Source organism: Schistocerca cancellata, chromosome 6 (assembly GCF_023864275.1).
Source record: "Schistocerca cancellata isolate TAMUIC-IGC-003103 chromosome 6, iqSchCanc2.1, whole genome shotgun sequence".
NCBI classification, from domain to species: Eukaryota; Metazoa; Arthropoda; class Insecta; order Orthoptera; family Acrididae; genus Schistocerca; species Schistocerca cancellata.
In genome coordinates this window covers 574,554,879-574,576,930 of record NC_064631.1, presented here as the reverse complement: position 1 = coordinate 574,576,930, position 22,052 = coordinate 574,554,879, and the positions used below count along the sequence as shown (strand labels likewise).

At 39.2% G+C, this 22,052-nt stretch overlaps 1 protein-coding gene across 1 annotated transcript in view; it reads left to right on the top strand.

Moving 5' to 3' along the window:
- Positions 1-22,052, top strand: part of LOC126191247 (DNA (cytosine-5)-methyltransferase 1-like) — a 253,242-nt gene that overhangs the window by 135,068 nt on the left and 96,122 nt on the right. Inside the window, exons 13-16 of the mRNA XM_049932057.1 lie at positions 17,380-17,592; positions 20,468-20,536; positions 20,737-20,830; positions 20,920-21,048. Of these exons, the coding sequence (XP_049788014.1) occupies positions 17,380-17,592; positions 20,468-20,536; positions 20,737-20,830; positions 20,920-21,048 (505 nt within the window). The remainder of the gene's footprint in view (positions 1-17,379; positions 17,593-20,467; positions 20,537-20,736; positions 20,831-20,919; positions 21,049-22,052) is intronic.

Below are 22,052 nucleotides of genomic sequence, written 5' to 3'. Positions count from 1 at the left end.
TCTCGTAGGTGTTCTTATCTACCCACTTGCTCAAGATCACTTCCAAGCTCCACACGCCCTATGAAGCATGTGGGTAGTGGTGGATCAGCACCTTATTGCCTGGGAGGCTGCCCAGCTTGAGATGGGCGGTAGCTGTCCAATGAGATGCAATGGTCTCTCCCACCATTGGAAGTGGCCCCTGGCACTCAAGTGTTATGCCAGTCAGACAGAGCTTATAACCAGTCACTGCCTCTTCCCGTGTTGTTCTTATGTCTTTAGACGTTTCTGAAGTATTCTCTCCAGGATGCTACAGGCCTGGGCGATAAATATGAACACATGCATCACGGTCTGCCTCTCGACCTAAATGATAGTGTCCAGAGGAAAGGCAAGCCAATACATCTGCTATCACTTCGGTTGCAGGAGCTGCCAGGAGGGGATGTAGTATGCCTTCCAACAATTTTACATTACTTAACATTTTAAAAAAAAGATGTCAGTCTTTGCACCATTTTGAAATCTTAACAGAATTTGACTGTATATTTGAGCAACCTTTTCAGATAGTTCTTAACCCACCCACAATTCTTAAAAAATCAAACTCTCGTGTGTAAAATATCTTCAGAACTCTGATGGCTCTAAAAATGGGTTAATGTGTTAAGCTCGACATTAAGCGCACAAATCATTTATGGTTGAAAATTACTTCAGTTTTATTACTTTCAGATTATTCACTGGTTAAATATAGTCTCGATTATTTATGCTTAGTTTTAAGAAGTAGTTTTTCGTGCATCTCAAAGCTTAAAACGTCATATTTCCTGAATACTGTTGTACAGTGATCAATTTTGCATGTACATTCAGTGGTATACATGAATACGGTCTACAAAATGTTGTGATGAGATTTTAGTAGTAAAGAAGTAATAAATTAAAACGTCATAACTGATGCTGAAGTTTTACTCCACAAACAACAAAAATTTAGTAAAAAATATACTTTTTTCCTTTCATTATTGTGTGAACAAGGAAAGGTTTTGAAATGGTTTGTAACTACATTAGAATTTGTGGAAAGTCACTACGTGCTCTCATTCTCAAACTCTTTGTATGTAGTCTGGGTAATACAGCTATCATGAGATACACCGCCTCAAGACATATACACAATTTCTAACGTAAATTCTTGTACTAGTGTGTTAGGTTTAATGTAAGATAATACCTCTTAATAAGTAGATTATGGCAGCATATCAAATTTTTAAATTCTACTAGTAATTATATGAAGTACTGGAAACCAAATTTTTGTTGCCCCTGGAAACTGTTACATAGGCCACCAGCAACTGGGAATCGGGTAACAGTTTTAGCCATTTAGTAATATAGATTATAACTGTCATCTGCAAAAATTCTTGAGATTCCTATTAATAATGTCTACCAGGTGATATATATTATGAACAACAAGGGTCCTGTGGGCACACCTGAAGTCATATTACTGTTGTTGATTACTCTCCATCCAGTATAACCTGTAGTATTGTCCCTACTTACAAAACATAAATCAATCAAGTCACAGATTTTAATGTAACTGGATGGATAAAAGAAGTCTACTCACTAAGTGATGGCAGGAGAACACACATAAAGGTAGAGAAATTTGCAAACTTTTGGAGCTAGTGGTTTCTTCTTGTGGCAGAAGGGTTGAAGAGGAGGAAGAGGGGTGAAGGAAAAGGACTGGTGAGGTTTAGGAAATCAGAGAGTTCGTAAAATTCGCACAGATGCCAGGTCAGGGGAGACTTACTGAACGGGATGAAAAGGAAGAGGGAGGCTAACTCACCTGCAAATTCCATTTAGAATTCCATTGGATCCTGAAGCTTTTTTTGTAATTCTCAGCACCATCAATACTAACACCTAGATCGCGCAGCTAGCAGTGATGTGAGAAGTAAACCGGGGCAGCACTTCCTTACATTCCGTAAGAAACACGAATAGAGTTAACCATTTTTTCTTTCGTTTTGCTACCCTCAGTTTAGTTCTGTATTGTCTGACTTTGGTATCATTGACAGCTTTCACATTCACCAGAATTCCTTTAAGTTTTGTGAGAAGTTGCCCATTAGCCTGTGTTGCTTTATATGTATCCTTGCTACAGTCACAGAGTTCCACCATGAACTGTACTATTATATACATATCTGTCCAGCATATGGTCAGCTGGTCTCTTAAGCTTGAGCTTTTAGTTAATCTACATGCATCTGCCCAGGGTAAGTGTCTTGAGTTCCTCTTCAAGATACAGCACTACTGCCTCTCTTATTTAGTTTACAGAAAATGTAAATCTTGTATTTGTTTTAGTTAACCTTTGTACTTCAGTAATCATTGTTGTTAAAACTGCCTCATGGTCAGTGATACCAGTTTCACTGTGGATGTCCTCACAGAAATCAAATCTATTTGTGGTAATTAGTGAAATATATTTCCATTATGAGTGGGTTTTGAGCTATTTGTTTTCAGTTTTCCGAGGAAGCATTTAGAATTATTTTTCTGGATGCCTTGTCTTGTCCACCACTTACAAAACTGTAGCCATCCCTTTCGATTGTTCGTTGACTTAAGTCTTCTCCAGTAATGACAATATGATTGGGAACATGTGTAGACCTGTTAGCGAAATGGGGGTTTCTCTAAAGTTTTCAGTTATGTCTGGTGAGCGATAGGACAACATGAATTAAAAGTTCATGTTCACCTTAGATACTGCGTCTTGCCCAATCTCTCAGTCCCTTTAATTTCTAGCTTGGTGGATTAAGTTTCTTGTCTGCTGCAACAAATACCCCTCTTCCATTTCCTGTTAGCCCATCCTTTTGATATGCACTTAGATTCACCTCAAAAATTTCACTGTTGTCGATTTCGGATATTGATCTGTTTTTTGCACCTGGTATTATATGAGCTCCACTGGCTTTCAGGAGCCCTTTAAACTCTGGAATTTTATTGCAAATGCTTCAGCAATTGATCACAAGTACTAGAACTGATTCGTCTGTGGTCGCCATTTCTTTCAGTGTTACCCTAATTCTTCAGTATCTCGTACAGCTATCATTAACTGAAATGGATGGAGTGTCATGTAAGTTAAACATCCATTGTGTGTACTGCACACTGTCATCTACCTGGGTAGCAGCCTCTGATATGTAGTGCACACGTGACCATTTAAGAGAACGTTACGATTTTCAACCTTACGGTGCAAGTCCAGGATGTCATAGCATAGGTTGTCACAGAACCTTCAGAATCTCTGGTTCAGCTCGGCTCAGAACCACAGCGACCAATCAATTTTGGAGACAGTGCTGCTCATTTCAAACTTTGTTGAGATTCTGTTTGTGAGGGTGGCTTTCTGAACACACTGTGCCTGTTCATGGAATGATCAAAGTGTGATAATGGACACCAGATGACATGCGTCTTTCATTCTGTTGGAGGGGAAGGGGGGGGGGGTGAGGTTGGGTATTGCACTGAGTTCTACCTGGTCCCTGTCTGCACTGTACAAGGACCCTAGACCTACCACTAACATGCCATTCACAGTAAAGTGGACAAGTGGTGATAGATTCCATACCTGTGGCAGAGAAGACGGTTAAATATGGTATGTACATTACCTCTGGTATTTCTGATATCTGACTCCCATACAGCCTATGAAGCAGCTTCCGGTTGCTTGGCAGCACCAACAGTAATTTCCTGCTACGTATGGACAGCAACTAACTCATCCTTCTTTGCCCTGAGAAAAGCACTCACAGTGGGACTGTGTTCTGACTGGTGCAGTGTTTATCTGAACACTAATCTACTAACTTTAACTAGCCTCACAAATAATATTTTAATTTCAGAATCTATTATGCTACAAGAATTGAAAGTTTCCTTTTAGATCTAAAGATACAATACCCAAGAAATTGTTTGTATAAATAATGAAAGAGCTGGGATATCATGTAACAGTGTCAAAAACAGTGCTAATGTGCTACAGATGTTCACAATATATATTCTACTATTGAATGAGGAAACTAAATGGAACAAAATTTGACAGTAATAATATGCCCAAAACATAGTATTACAACATAGCAGTTGAATTCATAAGAATGAAGTTTATATAGCAATGGTAAAATTTCAAACGCTTGACTGTGAAGAAACAAGTTGGCGAGTGGAAGAAAAAGTGAAAATGTAGAACTAATAAAACACGTACACTGCAGTAACGGAATGTTTTTGTGAAAAAACTTCACCGCCAAATTTTATAGAATGCGGAATTGTTGGTCACAATTTACTACAAAATATGTTAAGCATGCCTCATAACTTTTACTATTTTTACACTCCCAATGGTTATTTGGGCTTTGAACATTAACACAACACTGTCAGGTTTACTTTTCATACCCTTCACATTTATTGGTACTAACGCATGATCAGCCTGCGGATAGTAACATAAGGTACCACAACACTTGACAGCAGCCTGACAAGAATTAACAAGTGACAATAACAAATAAACAAGCGGTTGAATACTGCACTTCTAACTGTAATAATCATTCTGACTAAACTCCGAAGTGACATTCTGACATGTTAGCTTACACAGTAACTACTGGATGCAGTCTGATTGAGGTAGTAGCTTTGCTCTTTGAATGCTAGGTGATGACTGTATATGGCTTGTCATAAAGGAACAAAAGGAAAAACATAATAAGCATGGGCACAGTTTTCATTAATAATTAGGTGAATAGTCTTTAATTGGTACAAATAGTGGTTCTATTTTGTGGAAAAGAAGTTCGAACGTACACTGGGATTTTCACAGCTCGCCAAGAAATCTCTGATAATTCAAATATTCTAATTGAAATCTTTAGTAAACTAACATGTTATTATCAAAAACTGTATGTTTTTGGAATTGTAAGAATTATGGCTATATGACTATAAAATTGAATTTTTGAAGTGATTTAAGATTTAAACACTCTAGCGAGAGGGTTCCAGATGGCGAACACTAAGAACTTTAAATTATACTGAAGGTCAGCGTTGGCCGTAATATTGATGGTTTATTGATAGCAAAATAGATTTTCAATCACATAGTGATCATCTTCAGTGCTGGAAGTTAAAAATTTCACATAGCGATCAGTGAATAAAAACAAAAAACCACAAATACACCTGAGTATAAACCAACTGTTGGTTTATACTCGGAAAACCACAAATACACCTGAGTATAAACCAACTGTTGGTTTATACTCAGATGTATTTGTGGTTTTTTGTTTTTATTCACTGATCGCAATGTGAAATTTTTAACTTCCAGCACTGAAGATAATCACTGTGTGATTGAAAATAGATTTTGCTATCAATAAACCGTCAATATTACGGCCAACACTGACCTTCAGTTTAATTTAACATATATGGTTGTTGTGCACACAGCACACCTTGGAGTCGCCAATTACTAAAAACTTAGATATGGGTTTCCTTCTATTTAAAGTTCTACAAAGTGATTTTCAACTGTTACAGATGAGAATTTATTTTAATTATGGGTTGCCATACATTGTCTGTATTGAGTGGGTCGTAAATTCACACTGATTCAAATTCTGCGAAATTTTTCAGTAGCGATGTTATCCATTATTAAGTTGTGTCAGATTCTGAGTCTTGCCTGAGCAGTCTGTGGGGTGTTGGTAGCTTCATGCCATACTTTCTGTGACATAAGGGTGTCATAATACAATATCAAACAAATATTTGCACTAAAACAGAATATAGCATTAATGGAAATGGTGCGGCATCATATTCATAATAATAATAATAATAATTACAGACACCGTTGCTCATTTACAGATAATGAGGGTAGAGGAAATTTCCTAACTCTAGTACTTGTGGGAAAAATCCAGAATTCAGTTCAGCAAAAATCCTGTAACTTTGCTCTAGGAACAAATAATTTTGAATAAAGATACTGTAGGAATCTCACAGTTGTCAGAAAAGATTCTTTAGAAAGACGGGAGAGAGTCCTTATAAATAAGGTATGTTACTCCTATAACTGTTCATTAGTGAGGTCAAATTTTGAAGTACATGTAGATACTCAATATCAAATTTTGAACTTTTCTTTAAAGAAAATGTTTCTTCATGAACTATCAACAGTGTTGTCATCAGTAGTCTGTAAGCTATACTCTGAATAAAAAGTTTAGAAAAGTACAACTGGAATAAGAAATGGGAAATTTCATATATCTTAGTGCATCTACTAAGGACCCGAAAATGTAGCATCTATTTTTGTAAATTGTTATATGTATAGATTTACAAGTTTGCCATGCTACTTGCCTGAAGACAAAATTGACTGCGGAAAAAGGTCATGAAAAGAAAATAAGTGTTGTTCGAGATAAAATAATGATAAAAAAAGAATAAAAATTATTTATTCTTCATAATAAAAGCCTTTTGAACGGAGTTATTGATGTATTCTGCTTTTGGTTCTATTTAAGCTTACAGCAAATGATTGTTTCTGTTGAGGAGCAGCAGTATTTTCTTGTCGGTGAAAGAATGTCTCTGATTTAAGGTTTTTCTTGGGATTATCTTCCTTTTCCTCACACAGTTTGATAACCACATCGAACACTGATACCAAATCTGTAGCATATAAACCCTAATTAGTATATTGCAGAACCCTTTCATGGGTCATGTGACCCACAGTTGACAGCACTATGGATGGAACTGCAATGTGCTGATAGTGGAAGTAAAAGTGAAAATAACTCTATCTGCTCCTTACAGGAAGTATCTCGTCAGGGTCGCAGTAGTGTGGACACTACAGTGTAGCAGCTGGCTGTGAACATAAACAGATGAGAGATTCGTGTGCCCTATATACGAGGAACAGTGTGGGGTACAAGCCCAATGTCCTTCACTTAGCCTTTTCCGATTCAGATTTTAATTGCCACTCACCACATGCAGTGGAATATGCTTTTGTAGTGATAGGAAGTTACTTTCACTATCAAAGTATTAAAATTAATACACAATATTATTAAAAGGAAAGTTGCTACTCACCATGTAGTGGAGATGCTGAGTTGCAGATAGGCACAACATAAAGACTGTCAGAATAAAGTTCGGCCATTAAGGCCTTAGTCAACACACACACACACACACACACACACACACACACACACACACACACACACACACACACACACGACTGCAGTCTCAGGCAATTGATAGCACATGCAACCTTATAATCCCACCTGCGGACAAAGACTCTGCCAATGATGTTTTGAATCGCACAGAATACCTGGCAGAAGGACTCCGCCAACTTTCAGATACTTCCACCTACAAACCTTGCCACAGTGACACTATTCCGGAAATGCAGCAGGATCTCCAAACACCACTCAAATTCTTAGGCCCATTCGAGAACCTCTCCCCGAAGTCCATCTCTCTACTTACCCCTACCACTTCCTGCTGTCCTACCTTCTACATGTTTCCTAAAGTCTATAAACCTAAGCATCCATGGCTCCCCATTGTGGCCAGTTACTGTGCCCCCACTGAGAGAATCTCTGCTCTCATAGACCAACAGCTTCAACCTATTACCCAGAACGTACCCTCCTATATAAGAGATACCAACCATTTCCTCCACCGACTCTCCACAGTTCCTGCTACTTTACCACACAGTACCCTGCCCATCACTATTGAAGCCACCTCCCATTACACTAACATTCCTAACGTCCATGGCCTGACCGCTATTGGACACTACCTTTCCCAATGCCCGACGGATTCCAAACTAACAACCTCCTTCGTAGTCACCGTTATCAACTATATCCTCACCCACAATTACTTCTCCTTTGAAGGCATTACCTACAAACAAATCCGGTGTACTGCTATGGGCACCCACATGGCACCATCCTATGCCAACCTATTCATGGGCCGCCTAGAGGAATCCTTCCTAAAAGCCCAGAATCCTCAACCTCTTGCTTGGTTCAGATTCATTGATGATGTCTTTGCGATATGGTTAGATGGTGAGGACACCCTATCCACACTCTTCCAGAACCTCAAAAACTTCTTCCCCATTTGCTTCACCTGGTCCTATTCAATCCAACAAGCTACCTTCCTAGATGTTGACCTCCACCTCAAAGATGGTTACATCATTACCTACGTCCACATCAAACCTACTAACCACCAGCAATACATCCACTTCGACAGCTGCCACCCTTTCCATACCAAGAAGTCCCTTCCGCACAGTCTAGTTGTTGCATCGGCAGTGACGAGCAGTCCCTCTCAAAATATACCGAGGGCTTCACTGAAGCCTTCACAGACAGTAATTATCCTCCCATCCTTGTACAAAAACAAATCTTCCGTGCCTAATCTTTCCAGTCTTTCACCACCTGCCAAAGTCTCACCATCCGGCCACAGAGGAGCGCTCCCCTCATAACTCAGTACCACCCAGGAGTGGAGCAACTGAATTACATTCTCCACCTGGGTTTCGACTACCTCTCGTTGTGCCCTGAAATGAGAAATGTCATGCCCACTATCCTTTCCACACCTCCCGTGGTGGTATTCTGCTGTCCACCGAATCTACACAATATACTTGTCCATCCTTACACAATCCCGCTTCCCGACCCCTTACCTCATGGCTCATTCCCCTGTAATAGACCTAGATGCAGGACCTGTCCCATACATCCTCCCACCACTACCTACTCCAGTACAGTCACGAACATCACCTATCTCATCAAAGGGGGGGGGGTACCAGTGAAACCACAGTCATGTGATCTACAAGCTAAGCTGCAACCACTGTGCTGCATTCTATGTAGGCATGACAACCAACAAGCTGTCTGTCCCCATGAACGGCCACCAATAAACTGTGGCCAAGAAACAAGTGGACCACCCTGTTGCTCAACATGCTGCCAAACGTGACATCCTTCATTTCAGTGACTTCTTCTCAGCCTGTGCCATATGGATCCTTCCCACCAACACCAGCTTTTCTGAACTCTGCAGGTCGAAACTTTCCCTGCAATACGTACTACATTTTCGTAATCCTCCTGTCTTCAACCTTTGTTAGTCTAGTCCTCACCTATCCAGCCTGTTCCATGTTCCCATTCCACCATCACACCCAGTCTTTTTACTTCTTTTCCACTACTCCCCCCCCCCTCGCCCCTCCCCCACGTCTCCCCTGCCCACTGTCTAATGTGCAACACTTTACTGCCCATCACCCCCACCATATTAGCACTCTCTCTCCCCAGTAGCAACTTTCCTTTTCATAATAGTTTTACATTTCATCCTGGATTTTCCATTGTTTAATATTCATATTATATGTACAAATTAAGTATCTTATATATAGTTATCTTAGGTATGAATGTCAGCATTGTTCATGTCATAGACCTCTTTTATATTGTAACAGTGATCTTTTGTTAGCCAGTCACATTTTGTAAATGACAAGTATCGAGCAGGGAGAGAAAATTTGTTAAAAATTTTGAGGGCATTCACTTTGTGGGAGTTTTCTCTTTTTATTCCCTGTTCCTTGGGATATCAGTGTTTGCCTTATTTCTGCTGTCGTGTTCGTGAATTGTTTCCCTGCATTCTTTAATGTTGTTCTTGACAAAGAGTGCAGGCTCATAGATATACAGATTCACCACTGTTAGTATCCTAAGCCTGGTAAAAAGAGGGGGGGCAGTACTCTTTAGGACCAGACTGGCATATTGCACAGTCTTTTTTTAAAAAAAGTTCCGATGTGAAGAGAATGTCCCCATATGAGTAGGCCATATGATATATGTGACTGAAAGAGTCATGAAATATGTCATACGGAGATAATTATTGCTGACTATATCTCTGCTCCCACATGAGGTAGAACACTCCTGAAATCTTTTTCAGACATGGTTAACATGTTCTTTCCAATTGAGTTTGGCATCAATATGTATCCTAAGAGGTTGGCACATTTATTGTCTACATTCTTAGACAGTCTTAATATAAGCTTTTGGGTTTAAAACAAGTTTAGTGGCTGCAAACCAATTTAATCCAGAGTCAAGAGTTTCTTGTGTAATCTTTTCAAGAGTTGGGGTTTCTGTGGAAGCTTGGCACATGGATCGCCAATCCTTTCTGGTGTCATGAGAGTTGTACTTGAGCACTGTGGTGGACCAGCATTAATTTCTTTTCACATATCAAAATAAGGTAAGAAAATAATAAGTTACACCCAACACAAGGCACATGAGATAGTTGTGGCCTGATCTCTACTGGTATCTTATGTAGCCATAGTTCAAAGCATCTGTCACTAAAATAACCATGTCACAGTGTCTGCAATTTCAAACAATAACAGTATGAGCTAGCAGACAGACATACATGTCCCACAGCTGAATCATGTGTTACTATATACAGCATGTGTCTTTCAGAGACCTTTCAGCCACCTACTGTTTGATCTGGAACCAGAGGATAACTTACGAGCATGCTAAGTCATTTCATTTGTGCGTATATGTGCTCGTGATTTTACAAATTAGTTCATTGGGCTTCGCCAGATGTTATGCAGTGCCAGTTAACGAAAACTGCTCAATATTTTTTTTTATATTTATGTGAAGAAAATAAGGCTTTTATGAACTGTATCTGAAAAAATAATTCATCTGGGTACAGTTTGCTGTGAAATAGCTTTGGCTACATGCATTTGCATTTTGAGGCAGAATCACATTTATCGCAAATGTGAATTTCTCAGGTGCATATGTATTACAAACAAAACAGAGAACACAAAAGAAGAAAATGACATTTAAATTAGAAGTGGTATTATAGCAAATGAGCTACTGCATAATAATAATAATAATAATAATAATAATAATAATAATAATATCGACATAAAAAACCTACATTATGGTCAGGTAGACAATTTAAGAAAATTCTTTATAGAACGAGCAGAAACTAGCAAAATACACAAAGCAATCACTCATATAAATACATCGGCTACACCATTGCAATTTCATAACCACTTCTACAACCCTTTAGATCACATAACATCAACAGATACGGAGAAAGTAAATTGGAAAAAGAAAACACTACATGGCAAGCACCCATATCATCTAACACAGCCACACATCGATCAAGACACATCCAACACATGGCTAAGAAAAGGCAATATATACAGTGAGACGGAAGGATTCATGATTGCAATACAGGATCAAACAATAAACACCAGATATTACAGCAAGCATATTATTAAAGATCCCAATACCACAACAGATAAATGTAGACTTTGCAAACAACAAATAGAAACAGTAGATCACATCACAAGCGGATGTACATTACTAGCAAATACAGAATGCCCCAGAAGACATGACAATGTAGCAAAAATAATACATCAACAACTTGCCATACAATATAAACTAATAAAACAACAAATTCCCACATACAAGTATGCACCACAAAATGTACTGGAGAATGATGAATACAAATTATACTGGAACAGAACCATTATAACAGATAAAACAACACCACATAACAAACCTGACATCATACTCACCAATAAAAAGAAGAAATTAATGCAACTAATCAAAATATCCATACCCAATACAACAAATATACAAAAGAAAACAGGAGAAAAAATTGAAAAATACATCCAACTGGCTGAGGAAGTCAAGGACATGTGGCATCAGGATAAAGTTGACGTTGTACCAATTACACTATCAACTGCAGGAATCATACCACACTATATTCACCAGTACATCAACGCAATACAGCTACATCCAAACGTATATATACAACTACAGAAATCCGTAATTATTGATACATGTTCAATTACCCGAAAGTTCCTAAATGCAATGTAACATATACCGTACAGTTAAAAGGAAGTCACGCTTGATCAAGGTCCGAGTCACTTTCCATTTTCAACCAGACATAATGTCTGAGACAAGAAAGAAATATAATAATATATTTGTAACTTCTGAAATTTTCCCGGCATATTTCTTCTTCTAATAATTTCCGGGTATGCAGCCGGATCCTGTCGACATTCTGCCATGATATTTCGGCCCAGAGACGTCCGGCCATCGTCAGGTGAGTACACAACTACTGAAGAGCCCAGGTGCAGTCGCGGTATTTATGCCGAATCTCGCGCATGCGAAATGTACTGGCATCCTACAGCGCATGCATCAGGTGTTGACATGCGCGGCATAGCCGAGTTGTACGTGCTGCCATCGGTGGTGAAAATAAAAGATAATTTAGTCATTGAGTATCGAATGACGCTGTCGATTCTGATGTGATTGTATAATTTTAATAACAGGATTCCAATTTTTATCCAGCTGAAAGCCGTTGTCACGATTTATAAGATTATCGGCAAGACGTATTTCCACTGATTCCTTGATTATGGAATCCCAAAATCCGGAAATCAGAGCTAAAATTTGTGTTCCATTGTATTCCATTGAATGTCCCAATGAAATACAGTGCTCTGCTACTGCCGATTTTGACGGTTGCCGCAGACAGGTGTATCTTCCATGTTCTGTACATCGTTCGTGGACAGTTCTTGTCGTCTGGCCAATATATGCAGAGCCACATTCACAGGGAATTTTGTAGACACCTGCTTTCTTCAGTTGTAAATCGTCTTTAACAGATCCAACCAGGGCATGTAGAGGCCAAGTGTCACTCTTGGGTTTCCACGATGAAAGTCTCTGCACTCCAGCTTGCTCCTGCTCCTCAGCTGCCTCAATTTTCATTAGCTGCAGCTGTCATTTTGCCCCTTCCTGGAAGCATTCTAAGACCCTGATTAATTCCATATAAAACAAGTTTTTCTAATTTCAGTCCTAATTCACATAAATTCACGTTTAAAGTTTGTAATCTTTTTCAAAACTACTGGTGCATTACGAGGTGCATTCAAGTTCTAAGGCCTCCGATTTTTTTTCTAATTAACTACTCACCTGAAATCGATGAAACTGGCGTTACTTCTCGACGTAATCGCCCTGCAGACGTACACATTTTTCACAACGCTAACGCCATGATTCCATGGCAGCGGCTAAGGCTTCTTTAGGAGTCTGTTTTGACCACTGGAAAATCGCTGAGGCAACAGCAGCACGGCTGGTGAATGTGCGGCCATGGAGAGTGTGTTTCATTGTTGGAAAAAGCCAAAAGTCACTAGGAGCCAGGTCAGGTGAGTAGGGAGCATGAGGAATCACTTCAAAGTTGTTATCACGAAGAAACTGTTGCGTAACGTTAGCTCGATGTGCGGGTGCGTTGTCTTGGTGAAACAGCACACGCACAGCCCTTCCCGGACGTTTTTGTTGCAGTGCAGGAAGGAATTTGTTCTTCAAAACATTTTCGTAGGATGCACCTGTTACCGTAGTGCCCTTTGGAACGCAATGGGTAAGGATTACGCCCTTGCTGTCCCAGAACATGGACACCATCATTTTTTCAGCACTGGCGGTTTTTTTGGTGGCGGTGAGTCTGTGTGCTTCCATTGAGCTGACTGGCACTTTGTTTCTGTATTGAAAAATGGCATCCACGTCTCATCCATTGTCACAACCGACGAAAAGAAAGTCCCATTCGTGCTGTTGTTGCGCGTCAACATTGCTTGGCAACATGCCACACGGGCAGCCGTATGGTCGTCCGTCAGCATTCGTGGCACCCACCTGGATGACACTTTTCGCATTTTCAGGTCGTCATGCAGGATTGTGTGCACAGAACCCACAGAAATGCCAACTCTGGAGGCGATCTGTTCAACAGTCATTTGGCGATCCCCCAAAACAGTTCTCTCCACTTTCTCGATCGTGTCGTCAGACCGGCTTGTGTGAGCCCGAGGTTAATTTCGGTTTGTTGTCACACGATGTTCTGCCGTCATTAAACTGTCGCACCCACGAATGCACTTTCGACACATCCATAACTCCATCACCACATGTCTCCTTCAACTGTCGATGAATTTCAATTGGTTTCACACCACGCAAATTCAGAAAACGAATGGTTGTACGCTGTTCAAGTAAGGAAAACGTCGCCATTTTAAGTATTTAAAACAGTTCTCATTCTCGCCGCTGGCGGTAAAATTCCATCTGCCGTACAGTGCTGCCATCTCTGGGACGTATTGACAATGAACGCGGCCTCATTTTAAAACAATGCGCATGTTTCTATCTATTTCCAGTCCGGAGAAAAAAAATCGGAGGCCTTAGAACTTGAATGCACCTCGTACTTCACACTTATTGGTACTGCTGAACTTTACTGGGCTGTGCCATTTCCAAAATAAAAGCACTGTAACTAAAATTTACATTGGTTTAATCTCTGCATCTAAATAAATATTTAACCAAAAAAGTGTGTGTTTATGTTTGAATGTATTTAAGCGTTCGCCTCTCTGATGCCATATCTTGGGGGATGAATTTTGTCACGATGATACTAGAGTTTGAATACTTATGCATGGCGTAGCGAAATATTTACTAAACTCAGTTTTCTTGTGATGTATTATTCCATATTTATCAAAATCTGTGAAAACACTGCCCTTCGCTCACTTAAATATTTTGCAGAAGTTATAAATTCTCATGCGGGACTCTCAGTTCAGAAATACATCCCCAGACTGTGAAGGATGTTTAACAACACAACTGATAAGTTGTGCTCAAATACCTTGTACACGTGTCTCTGAAGAGTTAACTTTTAGACAAATGCCTAATCCAGTTGTTAAGAAGTGTTACAAACTTTATTTTGGGAATAAAATCAGTGACCATAATAAGATTGACTACCAACATACATGTGTTACACTACTGACAAGCTGGGTAAAAGAAACGTGTCTCCCATTCTTTCCTATTTCCTTGATTTTGAAAGAACCAAGGGATCACATGACAGTCCATCTTTTCCTATTTCCATGGTTTGGAGAGAACCAGCAGTTCATACAACAGTGTGTGGTATTTTTGTCTCACAAATATAGGTGGAGTAACCTTGAAAACAAAAGAAAAATTGTAAAATACCACAATGCCCCATCCCCTATAAGGCCTATTTGTCACAGTGACTCATAAGAATGTGATAGTGGGTGATTATGAACACAGTGACGAACACCCATAAGACAGAGAGTGATATCTGAAAACTAACAAACCTTTCGAAACCCCTGCTGTCCACTGACACAAGACCATGATTTTAGGGGAAAATTGTAGTAGTAATGAATTGCTGCTGGTACAAATGAATTAATATTATGAACTATACTAGAAAATAAAGAAAGAGAAAGATGGAGAGACTCATTATATAGGAGATATTTCGGGCTCAGATCAGAAATGGTATTGACAAGCTTTAGGCTATCAGTTAATGTTGAACACTTTTCAGAAAAAGAAGTTGGCGTTTGCGATATAAATTTGGAAAGATATTAGTGTTGAAAACGTAAGTTCGTGGCAAAGTTTTACCTAGATGGAAAAAGTTTTATTTTCATTTTAGAATGCCCTTTGACCGTTCTACTTTGATTTAGAAACTAGTTAAACACAGTGAAATGGGAATTATAATGAATTGACAGCCTCCGAAAAATAACTGGCCATTATATTACGTCAACTTACATTTCTGTTCTATCACTTCATTGAAAACTGAATTGATCTTATGAAAACAATGTCAATAAAGTAAATGAAGTCTTCCGTGTTTATCATTGCTTTTCCCATTCAGACTGATAGTGCATGTATTGGACATTATTGAATACATCTGTTCCTACTCTTTCTTTAAATATTTGTTAGGTGTTACTACCAGCTAACAAATGTTAGATATTGTTTTGTGAACAAAGCTTTCACACTGCAGACAAGAAGACAGAATGAATACCTGTCATACAAGTATATACTGCTGAAGACACAATTGTCTGTGGCCTAGAGTGCAACTGATGTGGTATGGTGTGACACATCTCAACTATTTAAATTATAAATTATACTTAGTCTAGATTGGAAATAGATATGACTCTGCTTTCAGATTTAAAAGTAACTATCACTTTAGAAACATGCAAACTTGGCGAGTGGGCCAGTTAAATCTTTAACTTCATATTAACTATGACTAATAACTAGTCCATTGTCAGATATTAATGTGAGAATATAAGAAGTCAAATTACCAACTTAATTAATGAATTTCCTCAAAATCGTTTGCAAAATAGTGTTTATGTGTGCGGGTCAAACAAACATGCGCATTGCACTAGCATAACAGTGTGGCAGCGCAGTAAGAAACGTGGTCTGCACCGATTAGGCGGCATTGTGGTAGAAAATGTCGCAGCACCGAGGCACTGTGCAGTGGACTAGCGTGTTTCCATAAGCATTTGTCTTAGAAACCATATGCCATAAAATTCAGGTGCAATTTTAAACATTATGGCAGTAGCAGTGTTGTTTCTACATTATCAGTGTGGCGAATACCTTACATAATTGTAAACATTATTTCACAGATATTTGATTATTTCTGACAGCTAAATACTCATCTTTGATGAAAACCTTCTCTGTCAGCTCACAGCATTACACAAAAATTGACAGTTAAATAGTTTGCAAGTTACACCAGTTGCTCTAATTCGTAAGTATATACACACATGTATGTAATATTCATCATTTAAATAATCCAAAGAACAATAACTCGTGAACTAGGTGCTGGGGAGAGTGTCACTGCCAACTGGCATGCAGCAGGTCATTTGTTCCCACAACTGAAAGGTATGTGGTCACCTCAAACAAAACAAGAAAGATACATTCCAAGTTTTTTTTGTTTTTATCATTTTGAGGATCTGGCCTTAGTGTTGGAGTTCACACTGGTAGGGCCAGAGTCGTAACTATGTATTTGAAGAACGTACAAGGTTGTGAAATACCAGAAAAAATACCCAGTTCTCAGTTAAGTGTAAACAAAAGTGGGCATTAAATACAAACATAGGAACATGGAAAATAGGAAGTGGAGATCATTACAGTTGTTAAAAGCGTTGGTATTTAGTTCTGAGAAATAGTAGGAAAAGCAGAAAATAGATCAAAGCTCAAATCTTCTTTTCACTTGGCAACTGTACTTACTTCAAAGGAGTGATTGACTCGAGCTGCAATCGGGCATCGAAGTAATTTGATGGTGAAAGTTGTAAATTTGTGCTGCTCCGGGACTAGAACTCGGATCTTCCATATAATGCAAGTGGTTGCCGTAAACGTCTTGGCCAGCTGGATATGCTTTATGTCCAACCCAAATTCTCAACTTAACACGCACTAGTAGCATCCACTGTCGTGTGTGTGTGTGTGTGTGTGTGTGTGTGTGTGTGTGTGTGTGTGTGTGTGTGTGTGTGTGTGTGTGTGTGCGTGCGCGTGCGCGCGTGTGTGCATATGTGCGTGTGTGCGTGCGTGCGTGCGTGTGTAGTCAGTCGTGTAACATTTCACAGCTTGGATTATTAACTAAATTGTGAGTAATAATTGTGCTAGTTCTTTTATGCATGTTAGCATACTCTGTTCTCACTCTGTGCATTCTGAAAGAGATAACTCATTGCTCTATTTTGATAGATATTTGTGTGAATAATATTTGACTGAGCTTTTAAAATAAATGTAATACTGCTGTATTATTCTCAGTTGTAACATACTTAAAAATATCTATTTTTGTTTTGTGGCAAAGCCGTGGAACAGACACAGTTCTTGGAGAGACTGCTGATCCTCTGGAGCTCTTTGTTGTTGATGAATGTGAAAATACCCACATCTCAACTGTGAAATGCAAAGCCAATGTCCATTTTATACCTGTTCCTTCAAATTGGAGGGAATTAGGTGGTGTCCCTACAAACAAGGAAAATAACTTTGAAGATGATGGAAAGACATTCTTCTATCAAAAAAGGTGAGATACTAGTCTTTGGTACTTAATGGGTTTTGTAATTTGAATATTTTAAACAAAGAGGAATTAACAAGCAAAGTACACATCACTGAGACAAGTCGGTAAACTGCAATTATTGTGCTCCCAATGGCAGTCAGAGGAATGAACAAAACTGAGGGGGGACAAACCTACTTTACAAGTAATGTTATTTAATACTTCTTATAATGTTGGGCTGGGGATGGGAAAACACCCACTGTTGGGTACTATGATCCTCAAATTACCATTGAATGTTTAAAGAATGTTGAGTTGTTGTATAGTTTCATTTCATGTTAATTTTAGATAACTTATACAATCTTATTTGGAGTATAAACAGTTTCCAGTGTACAAAGTCTCACATTTGCATCTTGATGATTGCTGTTTTCTTGATATGGTGAAACATTTGAGGATGGCAGCAACTCAAAAAATTGGGAGTACTGGACAACGTTTAACTGTCTATAGTATCATAAGATAACTTCTCTCTGTCAGCTTATGTGACACTGACAGCAGACAGTTTGTGTGTGGTGTACAGTAATCCCTGGAACACATGCACTTGCATACAGGAGGGTAACCATAGATTGTAATATGCACTTTTACTGTTAGTCATTGAACTGTGTGGAATTTTAACAACCATCAGCTGAACATTTTGGAAGGTAGGTGTATGTTACAGATGATTTATATTGAGAAGGTGTCCTTCCATATTGCAATGAATCAAAGGTGGTATGATATTTCAGCATCACAATAATCTGACCGTAACAAGGTTATTGCACAGTGATTATTCAGTGTTCCCAAGATGGACACAGGGCCAATTATCCAGTAGCAGTATAGTGTCTTGTCAGCTATTGTGAATGTCATGCATAGAAAACTGTGAGTTTTTCAGGGCTTAACATCATAGTCAGTTTCTACATTGTCACGTGTAACTGAAATGGTTGTGATACTCACTGCACCTCATCTTTGAAACATTCGAGAAGCTGTTTCTGAATTTTTTAAACATGCTTACACTCATATTATTCTGTTCAATAGAGATTATCACTGACAAAAGGATGGTACTGCCATGTACATTCTAAGATCAAAGTTACAATGCAGTTAAAAATAAATTAAGCCCTGTTTCTGCAAATTGTCTTTTCTTCAAATTTTTAAGTGAGCATTGTAGTGGTGCTATCATATTTATCAAAATTACGCTCTTAACCCTGTGCAGAAAAGATCTCCCATGCCTAGTCTCACCAGTCACCTACCACCCACCGCCTCTCTCATACCCACCATCATGCCACAAAGGAGCACTCCCCTTGTGACTCAGTAATACCCAGAACTGGAGCAACTTAGGTATATTCTCCACCAGGGTTATGACAACCTCTCACCAGGCCCTGAAATGAGGAATAGCCTACCCAATATCCCTGTCCATCCCTGTTCCACCCTTGCTTCCAAACTCTTGCCTCATGGCTCATATCCTTGCAATAGTCCTAGGTGCAAGGGCTGTCCCATACATCCTCCCACCACCATCTAGTGCAATCCAGTCACAGGCATCTTATATCGCATCAAAGATAGGGCTACCTGTAAAAGCAGTCATGACCTACAAACAAAGCTGCAGGTACTATGCTGATTTCTACGAGGGCGTGACAACCAAGATACTTTCTGTTTGCATGAATGGCCGCCGACAAACTGTTACTAAGAGGCAGCTGGACCACTCGGTTGCCAAACATGCTGCCCAACACAAATGTGCTTCATTCCAATGACTATTTCACAGCCTGTGCCATATGAATCTTTCCTACCAACACCATCTTTTCTGAGCTGCACAGATGGGAACTCTCTCTGCAGTATATCGTATGTTCCTGCAACATTGTGGCCTCAACCTGTGCTAGTCCCTGTCCTTCACCTGCCTATTGGATTCCCTGCTTCCACTCCAGCAATCTGTAGTCTCCTATTCCACCAACACACCCACTAGTCTTTCTCTCCCTCCTCTACTTCTCTCTTTTTCTAGTCCTCCTCACCCTCTCAAACCTCTCAACTTCACCTAGAAATCCTACCCTGTCCTCACCATGTCCCAATGAGCCTCTACAGACAGCACCACACCTTCCTCCACCGCTACCACGCTATCCCTCCCCTCCCCATACCACGCTATCCTTCCTTTTCCCCTCCCCGCCCCAGCCCCCTCATTAATTCTATAACCCACAGATGGCGCCACCTTGAGGCGCGTTTGCTGTAACCAGTCTGGCCTCAGTGTGACCAGAGACTGTTAATATTTTTTGCGATCTCAGATACAGTGAGTCACTTAAAGGGATCTTCAAAAGTAAGAAATTGCTTATATTGCCGCCAGTACATGTTTGTAGAAGTGTAAAATATTTTAAATCGTAAGCAGTACAGCAGTGTAAACAAAGATATACATATTTGTAACACAGCCCGTTTCACATGTGGATCAAATATTTAACAAACTTTGAGTATCGGGAAAGTTGACACGGCTTTGAAGAAGTGAAGAAGTGTCTTATTAATTAGTGTATTTGTTTATTAAAGAAATTCTCGGGGGATTAGATTATCTTCATTTCCACCATATTACTAATAAATAATTGAGATAAATTATGTTTTTGTTACTGTTACGAGAAATTAGGACTTCATTTGTAACATGTCCACAATCCAAAACACATCTTGTCATTGGCGAGTGAATAAATAAATTTTCTCATGTTAGCGGTTTGAGATCTCTCTCTCTCTCTCTCTCTCTCTCTCTCTCTCTCTCTCTCTCTTAAGCTCCGTTTTTACATTGTTACTTATAAAAGTGTTTTCAAAATACATTTTTTCTTTTTACACCTCACTTTTTTCTTCCCACCACCAAACTAAATAACTTAATCAACTATTTTGTTTTTACGTACAGATATGACATAGAACATGCAAGATTTGAAGATTTGGAAGAGGACCCAGAATGCCAGAATTCTGAACATACGTAAGACAGTTATTTATTTATTTATTTATTTATTTCTTGTACTGATATAACAATGAAAAATAAAATTTTGAAATTGGAGGATCAGTGACTTTATATGTGTTCATATTAATTAGCACTTCACATTATGTGCATAGTACTGCATTAGCTATTCAAGTTACTATTGACATCAGCAGTAGCATTTAGCAGATTTATTTCCACAGGTACTGTGCGGCATGTACTCGAAGAAAAATGCGGGAAGAAAATGAAAAACCAATTGTCTGCAATAAACTAGATTCAGAGTCTCGAAATCATGAGGTGAACTACTATTAGAACAAGTTATATCTGTTTAAACACTGTGTTTGATGCATAAAAATACTAAAATTATGAAAACCCTTCTTCGCTAGGTACACTATGGTTCTGTGAGGTGGAGAAATGAAGACTATCAGATAGGTTCCAGTGTGTATCTTAGGCCAGGAACTTTTAAATTCAAGCGTGTTGCTGCGCCTAAGGATCAGAAAAACAGAGATAAAGAGGTAAGGGCTTATTTTCTGTAATGGTTGTTTCCTTTGTTTGTCTCATTGTGGTTGTCACATCCACTATAAGGTGGTTATGAGGTTTATATCCACAACTGAGGGCCTCCCTTGGTATTTGTCTGGATTATTGCAGTCTTTGGGTCCATGTGGTACAGACGTATGTGAACTAAGAGTTACTAACCATCGCCACTTTATTTCTACAAGGACGTGTATAACGACATGCTCACTACGCCAACATGTCGGAACCAGTCAGACGTCCTAGCACGAACAAATGCCGATTTGTCAAGACTCCATTATGAGCTGAAAAAGACAAATTCTGGTGAAATCATGCCAGTTCTGCCCATGCTGGTGGCTGGTGATGCACCGCAACTACTGTGGAGGTGCTTTTTTGCTGGTGTATGCGGACACCATAACACATCAGCATTCCATAATAAAGCCAGCTTGCACTCATACTCGCACGTGGTGGCTGTCCAAATCTGTGATCCTTAAATCACACCCCCAAACAAGATGACCTGCTGAAAGTGACTGGGTTTCATGAATCTGTTTCACCAGGTGTGGCATCAGAAGACATTGCAATGATTATCTCACTTGCCGACATAGTAACAATTGGTGCTGAAGAGCGGGCTTGTAAAATCACAGCTTGGTATATGACACATGCTGTAGACACAAGACAAATTAATAAAAGTAAGAACAACACCATACTGACAATTAAGGATGGATTAACGTTATTAGAAGATTCGAAAGACTTAATCCTATTTGCTGCTCAAATGAAATTTAACTCATTGTTAGCATCATCATATTTTCTTGGATATCCACAACCAAATCATTTTCCTTTGGAAAAGTTGTAAGGGAATGGTTTGCATATGTTAATGTATATTATTCATTATAATAAACAGGTAACATTCTTGTTAATGGGAACTTTCCAGCTGCATGAAAAGTAGGTGACAATTCAGAAGGCACATCAAACATATCACAACATAAATCCTCCTGCGAACCAGGAGAGC